Below are 26,988 nucleotides of genomic sequence, written 5' to 3'. Positions count from 1 at the left end.
GAGTTGCATAAGATACAAACCATTTGTTGTAATCCTTTTTTTAATGCAATATCTATGCTATTTCTAAACTCATGCAAATGAAACCTTGCAAGCTGAACTCAAACTACTTATTAGTACAACACAGAACAAAATAGCAACCCTGATACATAAAATATAATTAACTTAGTGGCTCATGTGAATTTTGTATTATTTGTATTTGTGTGTAGTGTGGGGAGTTGGGAGATATTTAGGTTATGTGCTTTATTTCTTCAGTTTTTTAAGTTTGTTTTTTTTTTCAGTTTATTAAGTTTGACAATAGAACCTATGAACCTGCTCCGTACAGGTCCAGGACAAAGCAGAGGTGTATGCATATGCATACACACTTTCTGCTCATATCCTGTGTGTATGTTTTTTTTACAAATGCATAGCACCTCACACACAGATGCAGTTCTCAGCATGAACAGACACTGACTACAAATTCACACACACACATTAACCTCTCTTCATGGTGATGATGTCTGCAGAGTCACTGAGAGTCAGGCTGAATAGAGTAGGAAAGGTCATGCAGGCTTATTTTAACTCTAAATTAGGACACGCCTCAAAGGTCTTCTTAGAGGAGGAAAAAAGATAGAATATAAAATGTGAATATTCATATATATTTATTAAAGAGCTGATACTAAATGTTTCATAGATGCCTGATATATATATATATATATATATATATATATATATATATATATATATATATATATTGACATTTCTAGTTATTACCATGCTTATGTAAGTATGTTCATGGCAAATTGTAAACACGAGAAGGTTAGTATTCATAGTTCTTAGAGCAGTGTTTCTTAAACTTGGTCTTGGAGTACCACTGCTCTTCATATTTTTGTGTTTTCCCTGCTCCTAACTCATCAGCTAATTAACAAGCCTGAATCAGATTGAACTGAGTGAGTTAGAGGAGGGAAAACACCAAAATGTGCAGAGCGGTGGTATTCCAGGAAGATGATTCAGACACACTGTCTTAGAGTAATGAGGCCATGGCACAGACACACACTCTGTCTCAGTTAGGTTCATTTTATTTTACAGTTTAACTGCAAAAACACTTCCACCCTGTATATTATGTTATGGCATATTATGCTATTGGTCAATCTCAGTAGTTCCAGCTAGATGAAAGTGTTTATCTGAAACAGCCCATTTTCCTGTTCTACATACCATAGCAACTCAAACTGTGCTCACTGAGTATCTTGTACCCCACGTTATATACGTGAAAAAAATTCTAGCTGATTGGAAACGATAGATAGCACTTCTGCAATCTTCCCAATGTGACTTCATGTTCAGCCTGCAGGTGTTAATTAACTTTCCTCTATCATTGCTAGGATTAAACATGGCACTCACGGAAGCCTTGCAAATAGCAAAGTCAACAGTGAAGGGTGACATCTTAGAACGTCAACATACTGATTTTCCCATGACGGTGATCAGTAACCCACACAAACACACAAACACACACACACACACACACACACACACACCCCTCTGAAGACTTTGTCCTGTCCCAGGTGAACTGAAATCTGTGAAGCAGCATGCAGTTTGTCCCACTTACTGTACAATGTGACTGTACCTGTGAAAGTGTGTGTGTGTGTGTGTGTGTGTGTTTCATATGAGAATGTTGCGACAAAATGTGACCCATTTAAATTGATGGTGTTTTTGTTTCCATGCCCAGTCTTGTGCTTTGGTGCATTTAGTGGCACTGTCACCTTTTTTTTTTTCTTAGGAATAATGAATTGCAGTCCTTTGAGGAAAGTGGCTATAACACTTACTCTATCACACACTGACTTACACTGAACTGCACGTTCACTTTGAAATTTACACCTCTGATTGACTGGATGAACATCAATTAACACAAAGTCGAAGTTTTCACGCAGTAACAAGGTATGGCGTGTCTTGCCCTACCTCGCCATCACCCAAATGAATAACGGCGTTGCCAGATTGGGCGGTTTAACTCCCAGCTGGGATAGGTTGAGTCATGATGCCCATGGGTTATAAAACTGCCTTCGCCTGGGACATGTTATGTATCACAACCCAGAGTTACACTTTGGGTTGGTTTGTGAAGAACTGGGAGGCTTTTAAAACCGTGACTGGATTAGAAACAGCAGGTCCAATCTGGCACGCTGTGCGCTGAGTTCGCTCCTTTCTGCTTCCTTCTCACTGCGCGCTTGAAGCACTGCAGATCCACAGCCTAGTTTCGAGCGCAGAGAATTTTGCACCGCAACATCTCCGTTCTGCATGAGGATGCTTATACACACTGTCAGAGTTTTACCTTTGGATTAATATTTCGCGTGGAGAGATGGGACTCTAGACGGATTCTTTGCTTGGCTTTTCTTTCATTGGCGATCGAGAGATTTGGGGTGATGGTGTTAGAGCATTTGGCGCGGATGCGCTCTTTTTCTCGCCTGCTACCTTTAACTGGGACAAGACATGTGGAAATGTGAAGGAGCTTGAAGTATGGCATGCAAAAGATGGTCTCGGCCAAGAAGGAGACGGTGATTGCGATGTGCCCCACTTACATTTCCACACTCCTCTACTTTCTGTGCGTTACGGCTTGGTGAGTTCCATACACGTTGCGCACTCGCCTCTGGTTTTTGGCACCATAATCTAACATCCAGTTACCCATATCGGGTCACATACGAAGTGAAGTTCAAGTGCACTGTTTTAGCTGTCTAAAAAAAAAAAAAAATTTAAAAGGTATTGGCATTTTCTGTGCGTGCGGGTCCATGGCGCATCCTAACGCGTTTGTCTTGTTGCGTGTCGTTTGCAGCATTAAGAAAATCTCAGGTCAGGTAAAGAGGGATGAGAAGTTATACCCCGAGAATTTCACCCAGATCTTAGACCGACTTCTGGAGGGTTATGACAACAGACTGCGCCCTGGATTCGGCGGTACGTATCAAAAATAAATAAATAAAAATACATAAATAAAACATTCTAGTAGTCTAACACAGTGTATCTTCAATGAAGGAAGTTGTTTAATAAGAAGGTTGATCTGAAATTCAGACTCTGCTTCTTTCGCACCTACAGTGTCTACAGTCCCTCCTTTTAACGTGAAGGATGCTGGCTGTCTAATATCACAGTAAAGCCTACTGCTGAATTATCACTCGTGTTGTATAGATTAAAACCTTGCAGTGTGTACTGAATGATTAAATACAGTGTTGAATTAACTCTTACAAAGTGCGCTGAATTAGTTTACATTGTTGAATAAAGGATTTCAGCGTTCATTTGGATTCGGCTTGTGACTATTGTGTATGAGGGTGTGTGTAACTCCGAGCTGAAAACTCGGACCTGCTTTGGTCGCTGTGTAGATCGGTGTCTTCTATATTTCTAAAGTAATCAAGCAATGAGAGAAAAATCAAGAGAAATGTTTAGTGCCCCTTGGAACAGTCTCGGCAGTATGCACAGTTTGCCCAGGGTACCCAGGGTAAGAGCGAACCTGGGCTTTTTATTCGGGCTTGTGCCTAGAGGTGTGCACAGGACTGTTTTTCTAACCTCACTCTGCTCACTCATGAAATCCCATCCACACCCTTGACCAATCCCAGACACTCTTGACCAATCCCTCCGGCTCCCACAGACACTCTTGACCAATCCCTCCGGCTCCCACAGACACTCTTGACCAATCCCTCCAGCTCTCACAGACACTCTTGACCAATCCCTCCGGCTCCCACAGACACTCTTGACCAATCCCTCCGGCTCCCACAGACACTCTTGACCAATCCCTCCAGCTCCCACAGACACTCTTGACCAATCCCTCCGGTGCTCACAGACACTCTTGACCAATCCCTCCAGCTCCCACAGACACTTTTGCCCAATCCCATCTGCACCTGCAGACACTTTTGCCCAATCCCATCTGCACCTGCAGTCACTTTTGCCCAATCCCATCTGCACCTGCAGTCACTTTTGCCCAATCCCATCTGCACCTGCAGTCACTTTTGCCCAATCCCATCTGCACCTGCAGACACTTTTGCCCAATCCCATCTGCACCTGCAGTCACTTTTGCCCAATCCCATCTGCACCTGCAGTCACTTTTGCCCAATCCCATCTGCACCTGCAGTCACTTTTGCCCAATCCCATCTGCACCTGCAGACACTTTTGACGAATCCTGTCTGCACCTGCAGACACCTATACCCAGTCACAACTGCACCTGCAGACATTTTTGCCCAATCCCAGCTGCACCTGCAGACATTTTTGCCCAATCCCACCCTCTCCTGCAGTTATAATTTTTATTTGTACCCACTCTTGATATTTTCTAATGAACTTAGTTGGTTCTGTGTCCCAAAATTTAAACAAATTTGTCCTTTAAACTACAGCAATGCTAACCATTATAAGTCCACTAAGGACGCTGTAAATGCTTCATGCAGCTTCATATCTGACCACCCACTCCTGCCTGCATGAAAGTAAAAACAACTTCTGTGACATTTTTTGTTGGTTCCAGCAGGATCCCAGTCCTGATGCACACCTCTAGTCTGCTTGTGCCCTTGGCACGGTGGTCGGTCAGTAACGCACAGCTTTATTCAAACAAATAACATTGCAGCTTTCCAGTTTGCGTGCCCCTTTCACTCAGTTTATTTGCTCTTTTCACAGCACACATACATACTCAGATATACATGGAAGAAGAGGGTCAGGTGTGCCACATTAGTCATTACTTCTCCAGCTCATCCACAAACATTTCCCTCCTAGTGCTACGCTAAACCAAGTGCCCTCAAGCCTTAGTAAGGCACAGGTTCCTTACCATGGTTCTGGAGTACCCCCTGTCCTAGAGACAGCGTTTTCCAAAATTTTCCCTCCTCCCAACACACTTAATTCAACTAATCAGCTTATTTCTGAGTTGAAGTGGTTGTGCTAGAGCAGGGAAAACACCCTGTAAGACAGGGGGTAATCCACAACCAGGTTTGGGAACGTGTGTAGTAAGGAATAAGTGTAGATGTTCTTTGCATGCACTAATGCTACATACACGTAACTTATCATGGGAGAAACACAACTTAGCTTATCTTCTAAGAAGTGTGCATCAGTGGTTTCACAGTTTTTACCCCAGGTTTTGGTGTCATTTTGCCTAATGACATTTTTTAAACTCTTACAATGACCCACTAAGAGCATAGACCAGAGATGTCAGATACATGTCCTGGCCCTTAACATGCTCTAATCAAAAACTGAATTTAGAGCCATGGTCTAATTTAGCAATGTCTTGTCAACCAAAATTGAACTGAAAACTTAAAAAAAGAGCTAGCCTCTGTTACTCCACTAGGGGGCAAAATAGAGCAATAAACTCGGCTACTCACAGAATGTGCTAATGATGTGTAACTCCTCATTAGTAAGCTGTAACTATGTCTTTCCAAAAAATAATTAGGGATTTCACAGCAATGGGGATGAATACTTATGCAATCCCAACTTTTAAGTTTTTCATTTATATCTTTCAGATAAACGCCAATAAGATGATAGTTGGGTTATTGATGTGTTATTGGTCTACTAAAGTGATTTTTTTTTTCTTTTGGCCTGGCCTGCCTGACCTAAACTCTGTTTACAATTTATAAGAGTATATTAAAGACCTCTGTTTTTTATATTCACTGCAATGATCTGCTGTTGCTTCTGTTGCTGTTGGAAACTGGAAAAGATTCAGCGCTGTTCGACTGGTGAAAGTGTAACGAAGCTTTTGTATGCATTCACTCTGCACTTCCCCCTTCACTAGACAAGTGTTGAAGTGCATTCCCAGCTCCACCTAATAAGCGCACATCTACGAGGCTACGCTCAAGACCTTTGACTGTTTTCAAGAATTATAAAATTGTACAAATACATTGCTTTTCCATTAATGAAAAATTTTAAGAATATTTCTATAAGTAAATAAACAATTTTAAACAAGTCAGATATGTAAATAAATACATTTTCAAAAAAATGTTTTATATTTGCCTAAGCTGAAAATATAATGTTTTAAATATATATATTTAAAATAAATTATGATGTAGCTTTGAAAGTGTGTATTCCATTCTCTCCATGCCTGTTGGCAGTCTGGCAGTCTTTTGGTTACATAATCTTTGGTTACACCCAATTCAAAATATTCGCATAACAATAATGGGCAAACAATAGTTTAAATTTTCTCCTATTTGGAAATTCAGTTCAGATGTGAACATGGAAACACAACTGCTAATATTTCAGAAGTAGATCCTCTAACCAAACAATAAATGTTTTATAGTGTGCTGTGAGCAACCCGTGTCTCAGACATTCTTAAAGAGTGTTCAGTTGGAGTTCAGTAAATCATGAATGCTTTTAAGATTATTGCAATGCACATCACTATTGATAGCTATGTGTAGCTATAATCACAATATGATAGTACACCACTTGACTTGATTTGCACTTTTGCACTTTTATGATTCCCTTGCCGTGTACTGACAATAAGTTTAAAGACTGCAAACAATCAGAGTGTTTAGTTCTATGTGTTCAGCATCAGGTTTCACAATTTTGCAATGATGACTAGATAAACTTTTTTTTTTTTTTGGAGAAGTGCAGCATGATTCTCCTCATCAGGAGTCATATGTTCAGGACAGATTTGGACTCTGTTGGAGATATTTGGAAGGGCTTGAGTTAAATTGTATTTAGGTGCGAATGTTGGCTATGAGGGTACTTGAAACTTGGCAGCCAAGCTTTTTGCTCTCCTTCTTCTTATCTGTTTTCTCTCAGAATATTCAGCTGGCAGGGTAATGATGCAGTGTGTGCCTTCTGCAGCCATTTGTTTAATGTTTGAATTCAGCTCAGTCCGTAATGCCTGCAACCCAAATGAGTATGCTATGGCAAAAGCATGTTCAGACAGATAACAGATGTGAGATGTGAGAACTAACTTCAGGAGCTTTTTTTGTGGATGCCAGGTTTCGTTGTTAGATTCAGAGCCATAATCATCATTTTCAGAGCAATCAAATGGGGAAGCAAAAAAACTAGCAGTCAAACTCAATGTGCTATAAAGAGTTCTGGGGGTATTTTGCCCTGATAAAAATTACAGACAAAGTTAGCTCACTAAGTATTCCCTTTTTTTTATAAAACAAGCCACATGTTCTGTAATCCTCAATGAAGAGGTTTGAGTTTGTATATTAAATCAAATCAGCAGCTAAATATGAAGGTTGATAATGTAACTATTTCAGCAAACCATAAGCCTTGGGAATAGTAAAGTTTTTCAAATCTACACTCACCATCCACTTTAATAGGAACACCTGTACCCCTGCTCATTTATGCAGTTATCTAATCAGCCAATCATGTGGCAGCAGCACAATGCATAAAATCATGCAGATGCAGGTGAAGAGCTTCAGTTAATGTTCCCATCAAACATCAGAATGGGGATAAAGTGTGATCTCGGTGACTTTGATCATGGCAAGGTTGTTGGTGCCAGATGGGCTGGTTTGAGTGTTTCAGAAACTGCTGATCTCCTGGGATTATGACACAAAACAGTTTCTAGGGTTTACACAGAATGGTGTGAAAAACAAAAACCATTGAGTGTGTGACAGTTCTGTGGGTGGAAATGCCTTATTGATGAGAGAGATCAGAGGAGAATGGCCAGATTGGTCTGAGCTCACAGGAAGTCTTTAGTAACTCAAATAATCACTCTTTACACCCGTGGTGAGAAGAAAAGCATCTCAGCATGCACAAAACATTGAACCTTGAGGTGGATGGGCACAGATGTCACATGATTGGCTGCACGTGATTGGCTGATTAGGTAACTGGATAAATGAGCAGGTGTACAGGTGTTCCTATTAAAGTGGACGGTGAGTGTATATAGTTGTAGAATTTCTAGCAGAGCCCTAAACTGGACTAGCATGCAGAATGAATAATGGTGTTCATCTTTTAATAGGTCCGGTGACCGAGGTGAAGACTGATATCTACGTCACTAGTTTTGGCCCAGTATCTGATGTGGAAATGGTATGTATGTGGTATTTTGTGGTATTTTGTGTTGATTTGTATGCATCAGTTTAGAATACTGTTGACACAGCATCAGTCATATATAGATGATAAGTAATGACGTTATGTAATGCACACTCTCAACAAGTTAATTATCAAGGAAATCAGCTTGTCAGGAGAACAGCATGTACTATAGTGAATATTCAGCAGTGAACTTTGTTAGATGCTGGAATCAGTGCTCTGTAGTGTGTAGTTGCTGTAAATGCACCATTGCACAGTTCTGTTTATATCGAGTGGTTAGAATAAAATGCTTTAAAAAAAGAGATATTCAGACAGAGTACATGGTTAATTGTCTTTTCACACACTAAAAATAACCAATAATTTACCTAACTGATGCAACTTCAACCATCTTAGCATGTAAATGTCAAGTCAGAGATGTTAGAAGTTCACATCTGGCTGCTTTGATTCTTCTTTTTTTTCAGGAGTACACAATAGATGTGTTTTTCCGTCAGACGTGGGAGGACCGGAGGCTGAGGTATGAGGGACCAATCGAGATTTTGCGGCTAAACAACCTGATGGTGACCAAAGTGTGGACTCCTGATACCTTCTTCAGGAACGGGAAAAGATCTGTGGCTCACAATATGACTGCCCCGAACAAACTCTTCCGGATAATGAAAAATGGCACAATCCTTTACACCATGAGGTACATATATAATACTTCTATAAAATTTTATAATATACATAATTAGATTTGTAAAGACTGTAAATCTATTATGTGGTTTAATAATGTGAAAAAGAACCGAACTAAAGAATCCTGTAGATCCTTTTCAAATTACTTTTCTTTTGTCAATGGATATATTTCAAAATAGTTTTTCATTAACATTAAGTTATTACATGTGGAGCCTCACTGGTGACATCCATACTTAATAAAACTAATGCATGGCCATGACTTATATTTCTGTGGGAATGAGATTCTAATGCATGGATTAGTAAGACTTAGTAAAGCAAGGGAATGAGATCATTAAGTGTGATCACATTTGGAGTGCTCATATATTCAGGATTTAATGATTGTTTTCACTGAACAATTTTACGCAAAACAACATAAAGTTAAGTCCAGTAACTAACAATAAAGTGTGCATGTACACCTTTCTATTATCTACATTTTTTTACTGAAAAATATGCGCACTCCAGTTTGCACATATTTTCCGCTTGCATTACTAAGTCAGAGCCCCAACTGTTTTATCTCATTCCCACAACTTAATGATTTCATTCCGTAGCCTTACTAAGTCATGGCTATCTATCGTTTTATTATGGAGGGATGTTGCCATGTCACATATGTGTCAGTTTGTGTTTATGTGTTGCTGCACAGGCTTACAATCAGTGCGGAGTGTCCAATGAAGCTAGTGGATTTTCCTATGGATGGCCATTCCTGTCCACTTAAGTTTGGCAGCTGTAAGTATTCTCATTCTCTTAATGTGATCAGTTTGGTGCAGTAGGGTCACGCTGAAGTTAATGTTACTGACAACTTTTCCCATTACAGTTTGTAGAAGCACTGATGAGTACTGCTGAATTACTTCTCATTATAAAGACTCTAAACTTTAAAGAGTTGCTCCTGCATTAAGGCAATAATTGTATGCAATTTGCTGGCTTGTATGGCTGAGAAAACACTAAACTGTGGGTAGTGCTGAGCCTAACAAGTTTGAATGTTATGATCAGGCACTTACAGTATATATGTACACTATCAGTAAAAAGTTTTGACACCCACATATCATAGAGGGTTTTCTTCATTTTTACTATTTTCTACTATTTTAGAATAATAAACGAGACATTAGCGCAATAAAACAAAACATAAGGAAATATGCAAGTGTTAAAAAAATTAAAACTACTTTACGTGTTAAATTTTTAACAGTAGGTTCTTAAATCTTGATATCTTCTGAACCAGCTTCATGAGGGAGCTTCATCAAGGAGGTTTTGTATTATTATGGCAGATACCTCTAGCCTGAATTCCCTTTTTGAGGTACAGGCCATCTTTGTTTGGTTTCATATCTATGAGGCTATAAACCATTAAAGAAGGAAGCTGCTAATTAAGGAGGGAGAAGGGAATGTAATAGTGAAAAAAAAAGACTTGATAAAGACCCAAACTTGTCCAAGCATGAACAGTTTTGCCTGAAATACATCCACCAGTGCAACTATCCCTAATAAATTGCTCAGAATGGTGGCAAGTAAATGGACTGTATTTGCAGTGAATCATATTTAGAGGCACTAATGTGATGTGGATGCAAACTGCCTTGTTGCTCTATATAAAGCAGCACTGAATTTTATGGATGTTCTTTTGCAATTCTTCCTCCATTTGTCGCATGCAGAAATATAAATCAGCTCCTCTAATTGCTTTTTTTCCATGAGAGTGTATAGATGCAAAAATTAGATCTGAACAAAGAATCCCTCTATCAGCACCTGCCTCTATGGTGGTCAGTCAGCAAAAAAAGGAAAGCTAAAAAGCAGAGGGGAAAACTAATCTCTGATCGAGGAATCTGTGGTTGGTGTACAGCAGGGGGCTTTTATCTTCCCGAGCCGACAGATTTGTAGATAAAATCAGTCCAGGAGATGGGGAAAAGAAAAGCTTGACTGGCGATAGGCAGAACCCCTCCCTCTGCTACCCAAGTCGTTAGATTGTGACATTGTGGAGGAGGACACGCAAGTTCTGGTTTTCCAAGAGGAGGTTTCATTAATCTCGGTTTGGGAGAATAGTTAACCTGAATCTCTTGTATAGGCCTGAGGGAAAGCAGGCAGACAGGGAGCTGATAGGATCCTGCGGAGCTGACAAGGTCACTACAGTTTTTTTTTTTTTTTTGCCCCAGGACAGTGTAGACCTATTCCAGCTCCCACCTTCTCAATCTCTTTCTTTTGTACACTGGTTTTCCTCTGTTGCATTATTCTGTTATTTTAATTGTCACTGTTTTTCTTTACTCATTTTTCTAATATGCTTTCCTTCCTTACCTTTGTTGCTTCCTTCCTGTACTCACACTTTCGTATCTGCTTTAACACCACACACACCCCTCTTACTGTTGGCGGGTCTTTCGTTCCACTTCAGCAATGCTTTTTCTCAGCTCTGCATCACACTACTGTAGGGGCAGAGAGAGAGAGAGAGAGAGAGAGGAACAGAAAAAGATGGACGGTCTCAAAGGAGGACAGGAGAATTGGGACTATGGGAGCTGAAAGAAAAGCCTATCAGACCAAAATCCTCAACATATACTCAGCCCCTTGTTGGCTCTTGATGTATAGAGCGATACTCCAGTGTATTCCACTTCTACTGAGCTCTGCCCGGTTTTCTATGATTGCTCATTTCATGCTTGTTTGTGTAGCAGTAATTGCAGTGTGCAGTGTATGTGGCTGAGTGTGAAGTCCTTGCTTGTGTTAGAACACTGGCTGACATACACCAGGGACATGTTGAAGATTGTGACATTGCAGCGAACCCACGGGGCTGACAGTCAACCGTCATATGTTCTATCTTGTCCCATCTAAAATTAACCCATACTCACAAGACCACATTCACACTCTGATGTAGACACATACACCATTCCGTGCTAAGTCTCTACCTATCTATACCTCACTCATAACATCTCAGACATTTAAATATCGCTTCTTTCTTCCTCATTCTTCTCTGTCCACTTTTCCATTTCCTGCTGACACACACTCCATGTCCAAGCTCAACCACTGCTCTCAAAATAGTTTTATTTCAAAATAACTATGTGATATTTCAACAGATCAGCACTTTTTTGACACATTTATTTTTTTTTTCTTTTTTACTTTTTCCCTCTCGATGCTCCTAATCACACACACACACACACACATACACACACAGTGTCGTGACACACCGTGTTCACCAGCTCCAGCGATCCCTCTGAAAAATAACTGTGTTATCTCCCAGATGCTTACCCTAAGACTGAGATGATCTACACATGGACCAAGCACTCTGTGGAAGTTCCTCCAGAATCATCCAGCCTTGTTCAGTATGATCTGATTGGACAAACTGTCTCCAGTGAAACAGTCAAATCTATTACAGGTACACGCATAGATCCTTTGAACAAAATGACAAATTACCTTCTGTTGCAGAAAAAAGCATCTTTACTGTATGCAGTAAATGTATTAATAACTTGAAGGTTTATATAAAATCACTTGGGACACTGTAGGAAAGGAAGGAAAATATATGTCAGATATAATCACAAATATTGTACAGCATGATCTCAGCAGGGGTAAAATCTTGGTGAATGTCCTTAGATATATATTTCTTATTTCTTTGGCTTAGCAATTCTTTTGTAGCTGACATGGTGAATTAGATAATATTTAAATAATTTAGGATTGTAGGATTTTACTGTTGGGCCATGTGGGTAAGGATGAGATTTTTTTTGCATAGCGAAATTCCATGTAAAACTAAAGACAGACAAGAAATGTACCACTTTCTGCTTAAATATGGGATTTATATATATCTATGACTCTGGTATCCATTTTGTTCACAGATTGAGGTTCTGTGGTAGCGATTGAATAGTTCTAAGTTTAAATCCCAGGAAGGTCAGAAAGCCGCTGCTGGGCCCTGCAGCAAGACCCTTAACGCTCAGTGGCTCAGCTGTATTTTTGGATTGCATTAAGCCTCAGTTGGATTGTGTTCTGCCTCACCTTGCTTTTGATAAAAGTGCCTGCCAAATGAATACACGTTTGAGGGAAAATAGAAACTGCTAGCACGCAGTGTTATAAATAAATAAACCGTAAAAATAAAAGGCAAATTTAAATGCATTTAGATGGGATTTTTTGCAGACATCAGTCTAACCACATGCTTCATATCAAACAGATGGTCCAAACAACGCCCCATTTCATTAGGCTCATTTTAGGAAGTAATAATTTCTACAAAGCTATATACAGTCAACTCCAGTATTGACATGCTTTGTGAAAATGAGCAACAATAAATATATTAACTCATTCACTCATTTATCTTCAGTAATCACTTGATCCTGGTCAGGGTCGTGGTGTATCCATAGGCAGGAATACACCCTGGATGGGACACCAGTCCGTTGCAGGATACCTTACACACACGTAGTTACACAGGCATTTACATATGCATTCACATCTAGCATTGAAGTATAGCCTATCCATCGAGTGACAGGCTTTTGGGAGGTGGGAGGACACCAGAGAACCTGGAGGAAACCCTCACAGACACAGAGTGAACATGGGAAACTCCACAGACACATTGTAGTTCCAGATTACAGTTATTTCTTTATTATGGTGCTGATTGGGCTTAATTGTATTTAAAGTGCCTATGTATTTTTTAGATCCATTACCTGATTTGTGTCAACAGCCTGCTGTCTCTTTTGTGCTGAAAGCTTGGTGGTTTTTCTCACTCTCTTAAAAGGTCTCAAGAATTGATTTTAATACACAAACTGTAAGACACAAAGTATTATTCTGTTTGTAAGAGAAATTTCCCTTTATCTTACAAACAGAATAACAGTTTTTGTCTTACTATTCCTTATTTAAGTAATATCACAATCACAATTTTGCGGTTATACTGAATATTGGCACAGGGTAAGCGCTGTAGGTAATCACAGCTGTGCTGATGTTCTGTATAACAGCACAATTGTGATTGCGATATTGCTTTTATACAACGGTTCTATAAACAAGAAATTAGTATTGAGTAAGTGACATTACAGACACAATATGGCAATGTTCTGTTTATTTTTGCTCCGCTAGTGGAAATAGATCCGGAAGAAGCCACACCCACTTTATAGCATGTCGAATAGTTGGCTAATTAGTGCACATAGATTTGTACATTCCCATTAAATTTGCTTCCAGTGAAACTGGCGTCCTTTCTTCCTTTTCATCTTTCATATTTTAAGTCAAAAATTATATTCCTGAAAAGTATCATATGCCATGGGTGTTGATGATGTCACTAACGCTACTATAGTAACAGTTTTGAACTAGGAAGTGGAATTTTACATGGTGAACACAGACGAGCGGAGTGACACACACACTGAAATGTCCCATTGTGGTTACAGTAAATATGAGTACTCTCGGAACGCCGCTCAACAAATCAAATTAATGGACCAGAATTAACTGTTGCATAATACTCGCCATGTGGCTATTTAAAGAACATACAGTACTTTACACACTTGTAAAGAGAACATGAAACAAATCATAAGTCATGTTTTTTCTGTAATGTGGCAATTCCAGGTAAAACAGGCTGAGCTTTTTGACGGAATCATAGCTGGAACCTGAAATGGCATGATATGAATGGTTAATACTGGTGTCCTTTGTCTCTGTGTGCATGGTAAATTACACAAAAATTCGAATTTGAAGTTAGAACTGCTTCCTGTTTACTGCTCTCTTTCAGGTGAATATGTGGTGATGACTGTCTATTTCCACTTGAAACGGAAAATGGGCTACTTCATGATTCAGACGTACATCCCATGCATCATGACAGTAATCCTTTCCCAAGTGTCCTTCTGGATAAATAAGGAATCTGTGCCTGCCAGAACTGTCTTCGGTGAGTATTAATCACAAATCCCCTAGAAAGTTCCGGCTCTTTCTCTCTCATAGGTTGAAAGACATTCTCATGCAAATATAGAAGAGCAAAGGAATGGGGAGAAAATGCTGCCTGCCGCTCTCTTTTGCTCGCTTTCTGTCTTTGTCTCGCTTCCCTTTTCACGTCTCATCTAATGACGTCTCCCCATTTTCCCACTGTTAGACTCTTTAGCTAAATAAGGGATAATTGTCTATAGGCTTGAACAATCTCAACTCTCACTGTCTCTCACTCATGTTCTTTCTTCGATACTCACACACACACACACACACACACACACACACACACACACACACATGCACACACACCCCTCCTGTGTCTTGCTACACTTTACCTGGGGCTATGGTGATGCTGAGAATAGTACGCTCTCATTCTTTGCTGGGAAAGTGTACCATTGACCCACCTTCAGAAGCTTCCTCACTGTGTGGTGTGTTTGGAGCGTTGCCAGCAGAGTGGGCATGAACGTGTGGTTAGTGACACTAGTGCGAGATGAAGGACAGTACTTAGAGAGAGCAAAAGCAGCCAAAAGAGAGAGGACTGAGAACACATGATATGATTAATAGTGTTTAACAGTGTTTAATAGCGCATACGATATTTCAAGTGGGCACAATATGGTATCATCAGTGCTTAATTTGTTTTCTCAGCGCTGCCTTTATTCGAATTGATGCAGCGTAGGAATGTTTTAGTGATCCGTCTTGCATCATGTCTATAATGACAGTGTATGGAATTCTCCTGAGAGATGGGGTATTTGGTTGATGGCTAATGATGAAGCCTGCCATACATAATGACTCACTGTGCTGATACATAGAGTTGTATGCTTTTTAGTCACAACTCGTAATTAAAGCCGTAAATGTTCTATGTGTGCAGTACATTTCGAGTGTGTGTGTGTGTGTGTGTGTGTTTACTGCCAGGCATAAATCAGTGCCCTCATCCTAAACTCAGCTGCAGTGTTTTAAGGTCTTGGTCACACTGCGACACTTCTCGTGATCTTGTTTAATCCCAGATACAGGAGATTAATGGACTATATGCGCAACCAGATTAGTTTAGCATCAGCGAACTAAAGCAAAGCATACTTAGGTGTTCAAAGCATGTACTTTATCAAAAAAAAAAAATAATTCATATATATAGAAAACCAATCTGGCTATAGACAGTGATCTAAGTTGTTTTGTTTTGTTTTGTTTTGTTTTATATATATAATATATATATATATAAAACTGATTCCTTAACAGGGTCTATGGAGGGTCTATGGAGGATTTCCAGTGGTGGAAAGAGTACAAAACACACGGACTTGAGTAAAATTATGGCTAAATAATTATATTTTTTTAGTCTGTAACAGTGATCAAAAATAATTTGAATAAGTTGAATGTTTTATTTTTAAAAACTCACATAAAAGTAAAAGTACTATGATTAAATTATACTCAAAAAGTATCATTACACTGAACCATGTACTCAAGATCTGTGATGAGCGTACGTGGCGTTTGATATTTTCCGCCCCTGCAAATTTTACATGACCAAAGTATCATGCCTGCTGCTTTCTGTATATTTGCATGTTTGGGTGTTTCAGCCGAAAGCTACAAAATACAGGCTGGCGTCAATGCAAATAGATTAATTTAACATCCCCATTGTGATTAGCTAAGCCTGAGAGTTACTTCAGGAAAGGCAATTGTGTGCGACTGAAAGGCAGGTATTACATTTGCAGAAGTCCCCCTAGTCGAAAGCAAAATTGTATTATTTACTAGGTTTTAATAATGATCAGGTTTAAAAGATTATCTCAGAATAATCAGAAAGTTTCTCAAAATGATGACAAAGTTGGTTTCAAAGTTGGTAGATGTTCACCGCCAAGTTCACACTTCTGATGCCAACAACATTTAAATAGAGCCTGTAGAAAAGGTTTTTATTCACACCTTATGAACAGTACATATGCTCTTTTCCATTCGTATTGTATTTTGAACAGTTTTTCAACGTGTCTCACCACCTTTAATTATACTGGACAGACAATTATGTGCATGTAGAAGGCTGAACCTTTTACTTTACTCTACTGGGAGTCTCGCTCTGGCTGTCAAGACCAAATAGCACATTTTAAAAAAATGTATTCTATGTAAATTATCCACAGTACGCCCACTAACTGCTCAATTACTGCCCAACTGCCTAAGGTTTAAGGTTAGGGTTAGTGATAGAGTTACTTTTCTTACAACTTATATGAAATCTTATTAAAATGCCCTCAATTGTTCAAATTCCTATGAATTTTGTACGAGATCAGGCTCACTGATCATACCTCATTTGCCCACAGTGTCACAATTGCAAATTTGCAAAAACTCACAGAATCCAACTTTTAAGAACAGTGATACATCGGGGAATTGTAGCTTTTCGTACATCATTTGTAGGGAATTTGATTAAATTGTGGTCTCTTGCAAGACATTTTAGTGAGAGCGCATGTAGGAATATGAGTGCTATATATATGTTGAGAGAGACAGATGAAAGAATGATTATAATCACCTAGTGCTGTTTTGAAGCAATCCAGTACATGCTGTTTTACACCGTACTCTTGTTCATTTGAAATGCTCAATTTGATAAGTCAAGTGGATGATGAAAATCCATTTTGTATGAGAGCGCTTGTATAGGGTTATTCTCATTCCTGTGTGTTTGTGTTTGGATGTCTTTAAATATGATATATCTTGTGACTTGTGCGTTGGTGTGAGATTGTTGTTGTGTGTTAGAGTAAATATTGTCGTGATACCTCTGTCCACCGTCTCTTGCAGTCAAGCTTGTGTGTGTATGTTTGTGTGTGTAGGAGGAGGAGAGGAGGGGGATGCTGGCTGCCTTTGTGTTTGTGTGTATGGGAGTGTGTGGGGTGGTGACTCAAATTCTGGCACACTGGATGCTTTATGGCAGGGTTCAGGAAGAAACTCATGCATGCACGCATTGCTGCTCGTTCAAAGAAATAAATTTTAATTAAGAATGAGTTAGGGACGCCCCCTTGTGGATGAAAATGCCACTACATGTTAGACTTGAGTATCACTGCTTTAATAATATGTCACTTCTATACTTCAAAGCCCCACCTTTGTGTCCATAGTCACTTCTTTCTCTGACAGCCAGTGTATCCTTGAGACATTTTTTGGCACAAGCAACAATTATTTTTAATACCAGTAACGGCATCATGAAACTCACAGATCACTCTTGGCATAACTCCTCATTAGTTTATAGTGAGTTAGTCCTTGTTTACCTCTATTCTATTCAACTGTATTGCTGTCTTTGGGAGCCTGAAACACAAGCCCAGACTGAAGGTATAGACGGAGCCTTTCAAAACATTCTGCACGGCTGAAGTAATGCAGTAATGCAGTAAGGCTTTAGTAAAGTGAACAGCACAGTGAGAGGAAGTTCTGCCACAAACAAAAGGGATGTGAAGCAGTAGACATTTGTTAGAGGATGATGGCAAAAATGCATATGATTAGATTCCTGTTACTGCAGGGGCCCAGAAGAAAAGATTATATTATATAAGACAGTTATATTGTAAAAACACTGGTGGACTTTTCCAGACATGTGTAAGACAGTCAGTATATATTTCATTTCACCTCGCAGTTCAGTTGCATTGTGTATAAATAGCATCAGTAGGAATGGAAACAAGGCATCTCAACTGAACTTGTATGGAAAATATAACTCTTAGACCATGATATTGAGTAATCAAATTATAATACTTAAATATTTAATAATTTCTTATTCTGATTTGAAATGTAAGAAAAGTGTCAGTGAGATGCAAAGAAGTAGAGTAGACAGTATATGAAGCTGTAATATCTTTGGTTAAATTTAGCATCCTGAACGCACAGTACAAAGATCCAGATTAGCCATATTACATTAGTAAACACACTTACACACATGCATACACAACTACATGAGGTCCAAGGGTATTGATTAATATAATGTTATCCTGTCCTAATTACAATCCAATATTATATTGTTCAATACTAGGGGTGTAACACAATGCCACTATCTGTATCTGTATCAAGCTAGTGCTCTAAGTATTTGGATTTGGTCAGAAATACGGCAAAGGAAAATGGGTTGCCAAGTGCATGTAGAACTCACAAAAATCACCCAAGCATGGAGAACAAGGGGCCGGCACTCAATAAATTTCTAAATAATTATAGCCACAGTTTATTTCTCTTTTTTGTGTCTTTTTGGCTCCTTTTAGCAGCTCAGCATCTATAATTTTTTTTAATATACAGAATGTTTAGTTCACTTCCTGCATCTTGGACTAATCGGGTTCAAATCGCTTTATCAGTCTAAGCGAACCGCACTAGAGTCCGATTGGAACTGGACCAAAATCGCCTCACTCAGATGGTCTTGGACCGGTTGTTTTGGTCCACACCTGAGTGTGATAGCTGTTCTGAAACAGCACCAGAAGAGGAAAACACATGAGGGTTTAATTCAAACAGACTAAACACTGCATATGGGAAAGCAACCTAGGGATGACTATATGGAGGCTGTATATGTATCACACCATACCACATGTTCATTTTAATTTTAATTGTCCAGCAAGCTTCATATCTGACTGCTTGCTCATGTCCACATGTAAGCAAAAACTTCCTGCTCACGTGACGCATACCTCTACTCTCAACCAGATGCCCTGTGACCTTTCTGGCAACCTGCTTGCACATGTAGTTGTCTCTGTTTAGAATAAAGTATCTGTTCATTTGCAAATAATGTATTTGCATTCAGTTATCCAATACACTTTTTGGACACATTTTTTATATACTGGTTTATTATTGATGTTGTTTCTCCACCAGAACATAAATATCATGTGACTCTAACAAGCTTCATGACATCATAGGAGTGACTTAAATATAGAGATATATAAATGTCAGGTGAAGGATTTCAGTCATATCCGTGAAGGATTTTAGTCATCCAGATCATTTTGAAAGTCTGGGTCATAAAAGTTTAAAAGATTATAACATGAGATCAGTGTGCTATCCTTAGGAAGATTATAATACACGTCCATTTGCTTTTGTTTAAATTAAACTACAGATCAAGTCACCTTTACTAGAAAATCAGTATGACCTATATGAATGAAAGCCTTCCCAGACATCCATGTACATTTACATTTATGGCATTTGGCAGATGTCCTTTTGCAGTGATCTACAGTTGTGCTTTGCTGTCTGCTTGTAAAAAATATACACATACAAATAGCTAGAGTCCAGCTAGAGTGATACCAACAAGACATTAATATCCTCAATCACTTTGTTTTATTTGCTAATAATAATGAGGACAAGAAGCCCAGAATATTATTGTAATGGCATAATCCACGTATGGGTGACTTTATGATTACCATTAGCATTTGAAAACTAAGCAACAAACTTTAAACAGCTTTTCACTTTAATCATAGTTCAACATTGTTACTAGTGCCATTGTTTATTTCCTTGTTATCTTTCAGGTATCACCACCGTCCTCACCATGACCACTCTGAGCATCAGCGCCCGTCACTCTCTGCCCAAGGTCTCCTACGCTACAGCCATGGACTGGTTTATTGCCGTGTGTTTTGCCTTTGTTTTTTCGGCCCTCATCGAGTTCGCTGCTGTGAACTATTTCACCAACGTGCAAGCGGAACGAGCGAAGAAGAAGGCAGCTAAGAATGCAGCCGCTGCAGCTGCCAAGAGCTCCGTCCCATCGGGCAAGGGCAAGGACACTGAGGAGATTCTACAGGTGAATATAGTAACCCATTATCTCCAATCAGTATTTGGCTAGATATTGAAAATGGTTGTATCATTTGTCATTAACAATGTACATTGTTTAGCAAAAAATTCAATAAAACCACACACTGTAATGAGATGGATCAAGGGGATAAAGGTCAGTTAGGTTGTTCTAAGGCTGTGGAGATATATATATTCAGTAAGAAGGCAAGATGCTCTGACTGGAAAGATTATTTGATAGTATGTGTGGTATAAAGCATGGACTTTTTCCTGTACATATTTCTTAAAGAATATATCTTATTGAATATCGTGTTAATGCTATATCACATTGGTCAGATCAGAGGCTTATAAAATGTGTCACTTAACATGCAAGTCACTTAACATGCACTTAACTGCCTTCTTAACTTCAGACAAAATAGCAGCAACCATGTTTTTCTGGTTACAGACATTATCCCTTTAAAAAAAGGCAAAATGTGCTCACTGTGAATGTCAGTACACGGAGTATTTTTCATATAGAGTCATATGGTGAGATTTAAGTTTGGAATATTCACAGCTTTAAGCTGCTTTCAACCCCACAGTCTATTAACGGTTGTAAAATCACAAATAAAAACACATCAGTTGAAGACACACTGATCACTGAATAAATGTAAGAGGTCATGGTTTGAGTGCATACTGCAGATTTTGACTAAAGCCCCATTTGTGATTGGTGCTATCTAAACACATCAGAGCTTTATGAGGAGAAAGTCCTAATAAGGAATGATTGCAGGCTGATGATAGTTTAGTGGACCACCATACGGATAACGGATTAATGGGGTTGCCTTGGCAACGGGGACAAGGCACATCTGTAAAGACTTTTGCCACGCTACAGAAAGAAGAGGGGAAACAAATACTGTTTTTCTAGACACAGACAGAGATATGGGTTTTTATAGCTTGGTATAACAGTTTGCTAGTTCTTTTCTCTCTCTCTCTATCTATCTCTCTCTCTCTCTCTCTCTCTCTCTCTCTCTCTGTTTGCATTTCTCCATTGATTAATTCATTATCATTCTAAAAAAAAAAGAAGAAACAGAGACACAATAATCAATGCTTCTTTTCTATTGGTTTTAACACTAGTTATAGGAGAATATAAAGTGATAAGATGTACTCCACACACATACTCTATCCTCAGAGGTATAAAGGATCTAATAAAGGCTGTAAATTCTGGCTGCAGACATTTATATTGTACAAACACAAAGGCCAAGGCAGGTTAGTGCTCTAATCATCAAGACTGCATCTTTCATACTGTGACACCCCAAGGGTGTCCTCCAGTTTTGAGACCATATCAATCAGGGACACATGTTTTCAGTGCTTCACTAACCCACATACAAGCTTACAGTGCCTTCCAGAATTATTGACACCCTTCATAAAAATGAGCAGACACCATTGTACGAAATCAATTTTAAAAATTCTACTCTAACAATAGGAGAAATGATCTTTCTTAGACTTTAATATTTCTAACAAAAGAAAATCATTCCCATTAGAACTATTTTTTATAATAGTGTTGTTTCTCAAAAATATATGTGCCAAATTTATTGATAACCATAATATATATCTATTTATCTACCTATCTATACACAAAATTGTCAATATTAGATTTTTTTTCTCTCTCTCTCTTTTCCCTTTTTACTCCTCTGGGGCAGATGGATTCAAACCTCCCCATGTGCCCCACTTCCCACTTTTTTCAAAAGTTGCCATTTTTATTAGGAAAAAAGTCGACTGCTTTTTTGGCAGGTTTTTACATTCTGTTAAAATGTGGAGCTCCTGTGCAAAATGTGTTATGCCTGAAATGGTTATTTAAATATTTATCTTTTGGTATTTTCCGTTTCAACCACACCTCACCTGCAATTCAACCAGCAGTTTGAACACCTCTATACCTTTGGGGTATAAATATCAGGTTGCATAAAGAACAGTCCAAAGATCAGTTTTAGAACTGCACAGTCCAGTTTATTTTGTCAAGTTTCAAAATTAACTGTTAAAAGCAGTGTTCATAACAATAAGCTATTGTGTTGTGTAGCAAGAAAGAAGCCCTTCCTTAGAGCATCTCGCAAAATGCTGTGCCTCAATTTCATCAAATATCTTTAAAACTACAATTGACATAATGTGTTGTAGTCAGGTGAGACTAAAATTAAACTCTTTGGTCATGCAAACCATCAGCATGTTTGGCAACAAAAGGAAACAGGAAGTAAGGAAACCCTAGAGATCACCATGGGATTACTGTAGACGGTACCACACAGACACCTTAAAGATTAAAGGCTGTGGATGTTCTTCCTTGGATAGCCTAAAGACAGCAATAGCTAAGAACGGTCTACACTCAAGCCTGAATGGTTTTTAACTTCAGTTTAATACAAGACACTTAAAGTTAAAACTCTAATGGTGCTCATACTCAAGTTCCTTTTAACGCACTTAGCACTGCTTGACTTATATATTCTAGAGTTAGAGAAGAGAAATGATTTATAATTGCACTTTCTGGTGTCACCCAGCTGAGGATGGGTTCCCTTTAGAGTCTGCTTCCTCTCAAGGTTTCTTCGTCTTGTCGCCTCAGGAAGTTTTTCCTTGCCATTGTTGCCTCTGGCTTGCTCATTAGGGATAAATTAAATTTTATATCCGGATTTCTGTAAAGCTGCTTTGTGACAATGTCCATTGTCACAAAGCACTATATAAATAAAATTGAAACTGAATGGGAATTGAATAAGGAAAAGAAGCTGATACCCATTGTAAAATATGGAGGCGGATCATCGATGATGGGATAACTTTGTGGCTGGTGGTTCAGTGCTCTTGTGAAGCTTGATGGCATTATGGATTCTGCTATGTACCATGATATTTCATCCCAAAGCTGGTTAAACAAACCAATGGTTAAAAGTTCAAAAATATCACTGTTTTTGCAATGGCCAACTCAGTCTCTGGATTTGAACTCCACTGGAAGCCTGTGCTCTGAGTTGAAGAGGGAGGTTCATATGCGCAAACCTAAGATTATAAAGGAGCTAAAAATGTTCTAATAGACCAAAATCCCTCTACATGTGTCCCCAACCTTGTTAGACATTACAGGAGGAAATGCAGAACTGTTATTCTGTCCTCAGTGTCACAAAAGATTAATGAAATTTTAATTTTACATTTTAATATTTAAAAACAGTGTTTTATAGAAAAGTGCACTATTAAAAAAATCTTTTAAGTAAAACAATACAATCTTTCCCTGTATGATACAGCTCATTATACCACTTATTGCATGTTATTGCATACTAATTTTTGCCCATTTTCATGAAGGGCACCATTAATTCTGTACCTACATATTCACAGTGCAGTGTGGAGTTTTGCATTTCTCTCCCTGTCCCTTTGTATGGTGATGTAAGCTGTGTGGTTAGTACAGTTCCACACGCCTCCACGTTCCTCCCACTGACAGTAGAATAACACATGCAAAAGCTTCTTACTGATGCATATGCATGAAAAACAGGCCTATGCGCATCTCCTACTGGAGTTGTCGTCTGAATAGACATGCATAGTTTACTGTAGTCATTTGCATTTGAATAAAAGTCTTTTCTCTTTTTGTCTTGCATAATGCCTTTTCATTTCTTATGACAGCACACCAAGTATTTAGCAGTATGTCAAATATTGTAAATAAATAATAACTAGCTATATCTTAAATACGGTACATAAATAATCAAGGTACAAACTACCATTCAGTTGTGAGGTTAGACATGAAGTGTGAGATTATGTCATACAATGTCATACAAATATATAGGGCAGCACAGTGGAACCTTAACCACGGTGGAACCTTGACCCTACCATTTTACCATTCCCTATTTTGGATATGTGGGAACATTATCTAGCTTTTCTGGAACCATTACTTGTTACAGCCTCCAGTTAAGTCATTGCATTGCTGTCTCACAGTTCCAGGGTCTTCCATTAGATTCCTGAGCTTGAGTTCCTGTCTTTTGCATGTGCTCCCCAAGTATACTAGGTTTCCTCTGGGTTCTCTAGTTTCCTCTCATCTCCCAAAAACATGGCCAGGATAACTTGCCTCTAGGTGTGCAGGAGTGTGTGAATGTGTGTATGTGTGGTGCCCTGCAATGGACTGGTATCCCACCCAGGGTGTATTCCCACCTCGCTCCAAGTGTTCCTGAGATGGGCTCTGGATCCGCAGTGACCCTGATGAGGATAAAGTGGTTACTGAAGAGATACATAAAGTGCTAATTTTTAAAGGAAGTTAATAAATAATATTACATTACAAAAAATACAAAAACATAAATGGCTGATGAAATAGTGCTGTTTATCAAATTAATAATGTTATTGAGATTTTTGGGGGATATAGAAACTGAAAGAATAGTTAAAAGGTCTCTTGGTTGTTATCAGCTAAACACTGTGTCTTTTTATTTCTCCCACAGCAAAACTCAGACACTAATGGCAACCTACGCAAACGTGTAAACTCCATGACTCAGTCTCAGCCCGACCCTAAGGGCAGCCAAAGAAATGAATCCTGCAGCAGGAGCTCTATGGCCATGTCTAAAGAGGTCCAGACAAGCCAATTATCCTCCAGCTCAAGCGCAACATCCAGCTCCTCAGGCCAAACACGACTCCATCCCAAATCCTTCACCCAATCCAAAGCACTCGCTCCAGCTTCAGCTTCCAAAACCACTCCCCCTGCTCCGCCTTCAACGCCAACAGTCCCTGAGCTCTCGTCAGCCAATACACCCACCGGCTCAGGCTCTCTTCACCATCTTCTAACCCCAAAGTTGGAGAATATGCAGAAAACAGATGCCAAGGCTGCATCCAGTGCTCAACCAGCAGCTTCTACGGGTGGGGCCAGCAAGATCGATAAGTATGCACGCATCCTTTTCCCAGTGTCCTTTGGGGCATTTAACATGGTGTACTGGGTGGTATACTTATCCAAAGACACCATGGAAGCAAGAGGAGCCTAATCCCGGATTTTTCAGATTTTGTCACATTTCTTAAAGCCAAACAGCAGATAAAGGGCACATCATCCCTCCAAGGATCGTGTCAAGCAAATTCAACACAATTTCTAGAATTTTCTTTCAATGAATGGACAAACAAAACAGCCTGGACAAGCACCTCAGAAGATCATCTGGGTAACATGATTCCAAAATCTTTTCGAGGTTGTCAATGAGTCCTTTCACAGAATGAGCATGTGGATATATAAAAACAATCTTAGATTTACTGGCCCTTTTAAAACTCATAAAACGGCAGGCACATTTATTGTCGAGCACGTAGGTTAGGGATATTGCCACTGAAAATGGAAACATAAAAAGGAAAACCATTACAATTTCATCTATTTTTCTATTAGGATATGTGTGTTTTCTGGCAAATCTCCTTCTAGATCATAATTTGTTTTCATGTTGAGACACATTTATGTATGTGTTAACAGTTAACAGGCTGTCTGATAGATGTTGTCAGCAGTGAGGAGTTTTCTCATGAGGAACTTGCATTGTGTGGGCGGATATCTGACCATCAATAGCGGATCTGTATGCATGTCTTTTATTTCTCTCAGAGATAGTCAAAGGAGAATTCACTAGCTAGTTTATCATTTATTTTCTTTATATTTTAAGTAAAGTGATTGTCAATTTTTGCCTTGAATGTTGCACAGGCATTTCGCATCTTCACAAACTGAACAGCCACCTTGCACCAGTTTGCACCACAATATTTTTGTTAGCTTTTACAAATCCCTTACTATATAATGTTTTTATTTTCTTCCATTAAATAGTGGTTCACTGGAAGTGTGTAACATTGGTGAATGATGAATGACACTATGGATGAGTAGGAAGCACTGATGGGTGCTGTGAATGTCCATATTAACATTATATATTATGTATGACATGAACATTATGTTTATATAATAATCCATTTTATAAACATTTACAATGCAAATTTCCTGCACTGTAAGAATATAATCTTCATTATCCATAGCAGTGGAAACTTAATCCTACCATTTTACCATTCCCACTATTTTGGATATGTGGGAACATTATCTAGCTTTTCTGGAACCATTACTTGTTACAGCCTCCAGTTATTAAGTCATTAACTCTCAAACCCATGACTGTTTTTCCAGCCTATTACCAGCACCGGCCCTGAGTCAGCAGGTCTACACCTCATCACATCCCTTAATCATACCCATATTGATCATCCAGTCATTACCAACACAGCCCGACATCCTTCATTCAGCTAATTTAATCTAAAATGAGAATGTATTTTGCATTCCTAACCCCAAGCCATTAATGATGCATCGTTTTATTATGAAGAAGATTTTTTATTCTCTGTTACTAAAAGAAGGAAGAAAAAATAAGAGGTTCTCTTTGTGGTTTTGTTTTTATTCTTCTGTTCCTGTTTTTTCCTTCTATGCTCTATTTCAGTTCCTGGCCTAGAGGCTAAGCATAAAGCAGGGAATTTAGTAGTGGAGGGTCCCTGGGGGGATGGCATGCTGTTCCAGACACTTACCTCTACTACAGAACTAGTCACTTATACAAGGCACCAGAAGGCTTATTACATTTCATACCCTTTGCCTTGTCTTTTCAGTTTGACATTTCTCGCCACACTCTTCTTCTCACTTTCGTTCATTTTCTGTATGCATGTGTAAATAGAGGACATTCTCCGTGTAGTTTATGGACAAAGCTATCAGTGGACTGATGGAGCGTTCCAAATGTCTGCCATTTCTGGTTTCTCCGGAAGTTCACTTGAGTGTGAAATTGACTTTGTGCCCTTGCTATCACCCCCCTAAAAATATTCTCTCTCTTTTTCCTCAAACACACACTCGCTCACTCACTCACTCACTCACTCACTCACTCACTCACTCAC

At 39.0% G+C, this 26,988-nt stretch overlaps 1 protein-coding gene across 1 annotated transcript; it reads left to right on the top strand.

Moving 5' to 3' along the window:
* Nucleotides 1-1,943: 1,943 nt before the first annotated feature.
* On the top strand, nucleotides 1,944-25,913 carry gabra4 (gamma-aminobutyric acid type A receptor subunit alpha4). The gene is made up of 9 exons (XM_026918479.3): nucleotides 1,944-2,581; nucleotides 2,795-2,913; nucleotides 7,856-7,923; nucleotides 8,385-8,605; nucleotides 9,272-9,354; nucleotides 11,831-11,965; nucleotides 14,282-14,434; nucleotides 19,896-20,164; nucleotides 24,567-25,913. The coding sequence occupies exons 1-9, from the start codon at nucleotides 2,487-2,489 to the stop codon at nucleotides 25,098-25,100; spliced, it is 1,677 nt and encodes a 558-aa protein (XP_026774280.1). The 5' UTR covers nucleotides 1,944-2,486; the 3' UTR covers nucleotides 25,101-25,913.
* The last annotated feature ends 1,075 nt before the right edge of the window (nucleotides 25,914-26,988 follow it).

Source organism: Pangasianodon hypophthalmus, chromosome 7 (assembly GCF_027358585.1).
Source record: "Pangasianodon hypophthalmus isolate fPanHyp1 chromosome 7, fPanHyp1.pri, whole genome shotgun sequence".
In the NCBI taxonomy this organism is placed as follows: Eukaryota; Metazoa; Chordata; class Actinopteri; order Siluriformes; family Pangasiidae; genus Pangasianodon; species Pangasianodon hypophthalmus.
This window is presented reverse-complemented; position numbering and strand designations above follow the sequence as displayed.

Excerpts from the sequence above, each read along its gene's own strand:
- gabra4 (XM_026918479.3), top strand. The coding sequence starts at position 2,487 with ATGCAAAAGATGGTCTCGGCCAAGAAGGAGACGGTGATTGCGATGTGC. Across the intron at positions 9,355-11,830 it reads TCCACTTAAGTTTGGCAGCT|ATGCTTACCCTAAGACTGAG; the intron begins GTAAGTATTCTC and ends GTTATCTCCCAG. Across the intron at positions 11,966-14,281 it reads AACAGTCAAATCTATTACAG|GTGAATATGTGGTGATGACT; the intron begins GTACACGCATAG and ends GCTCTCTTTCAG.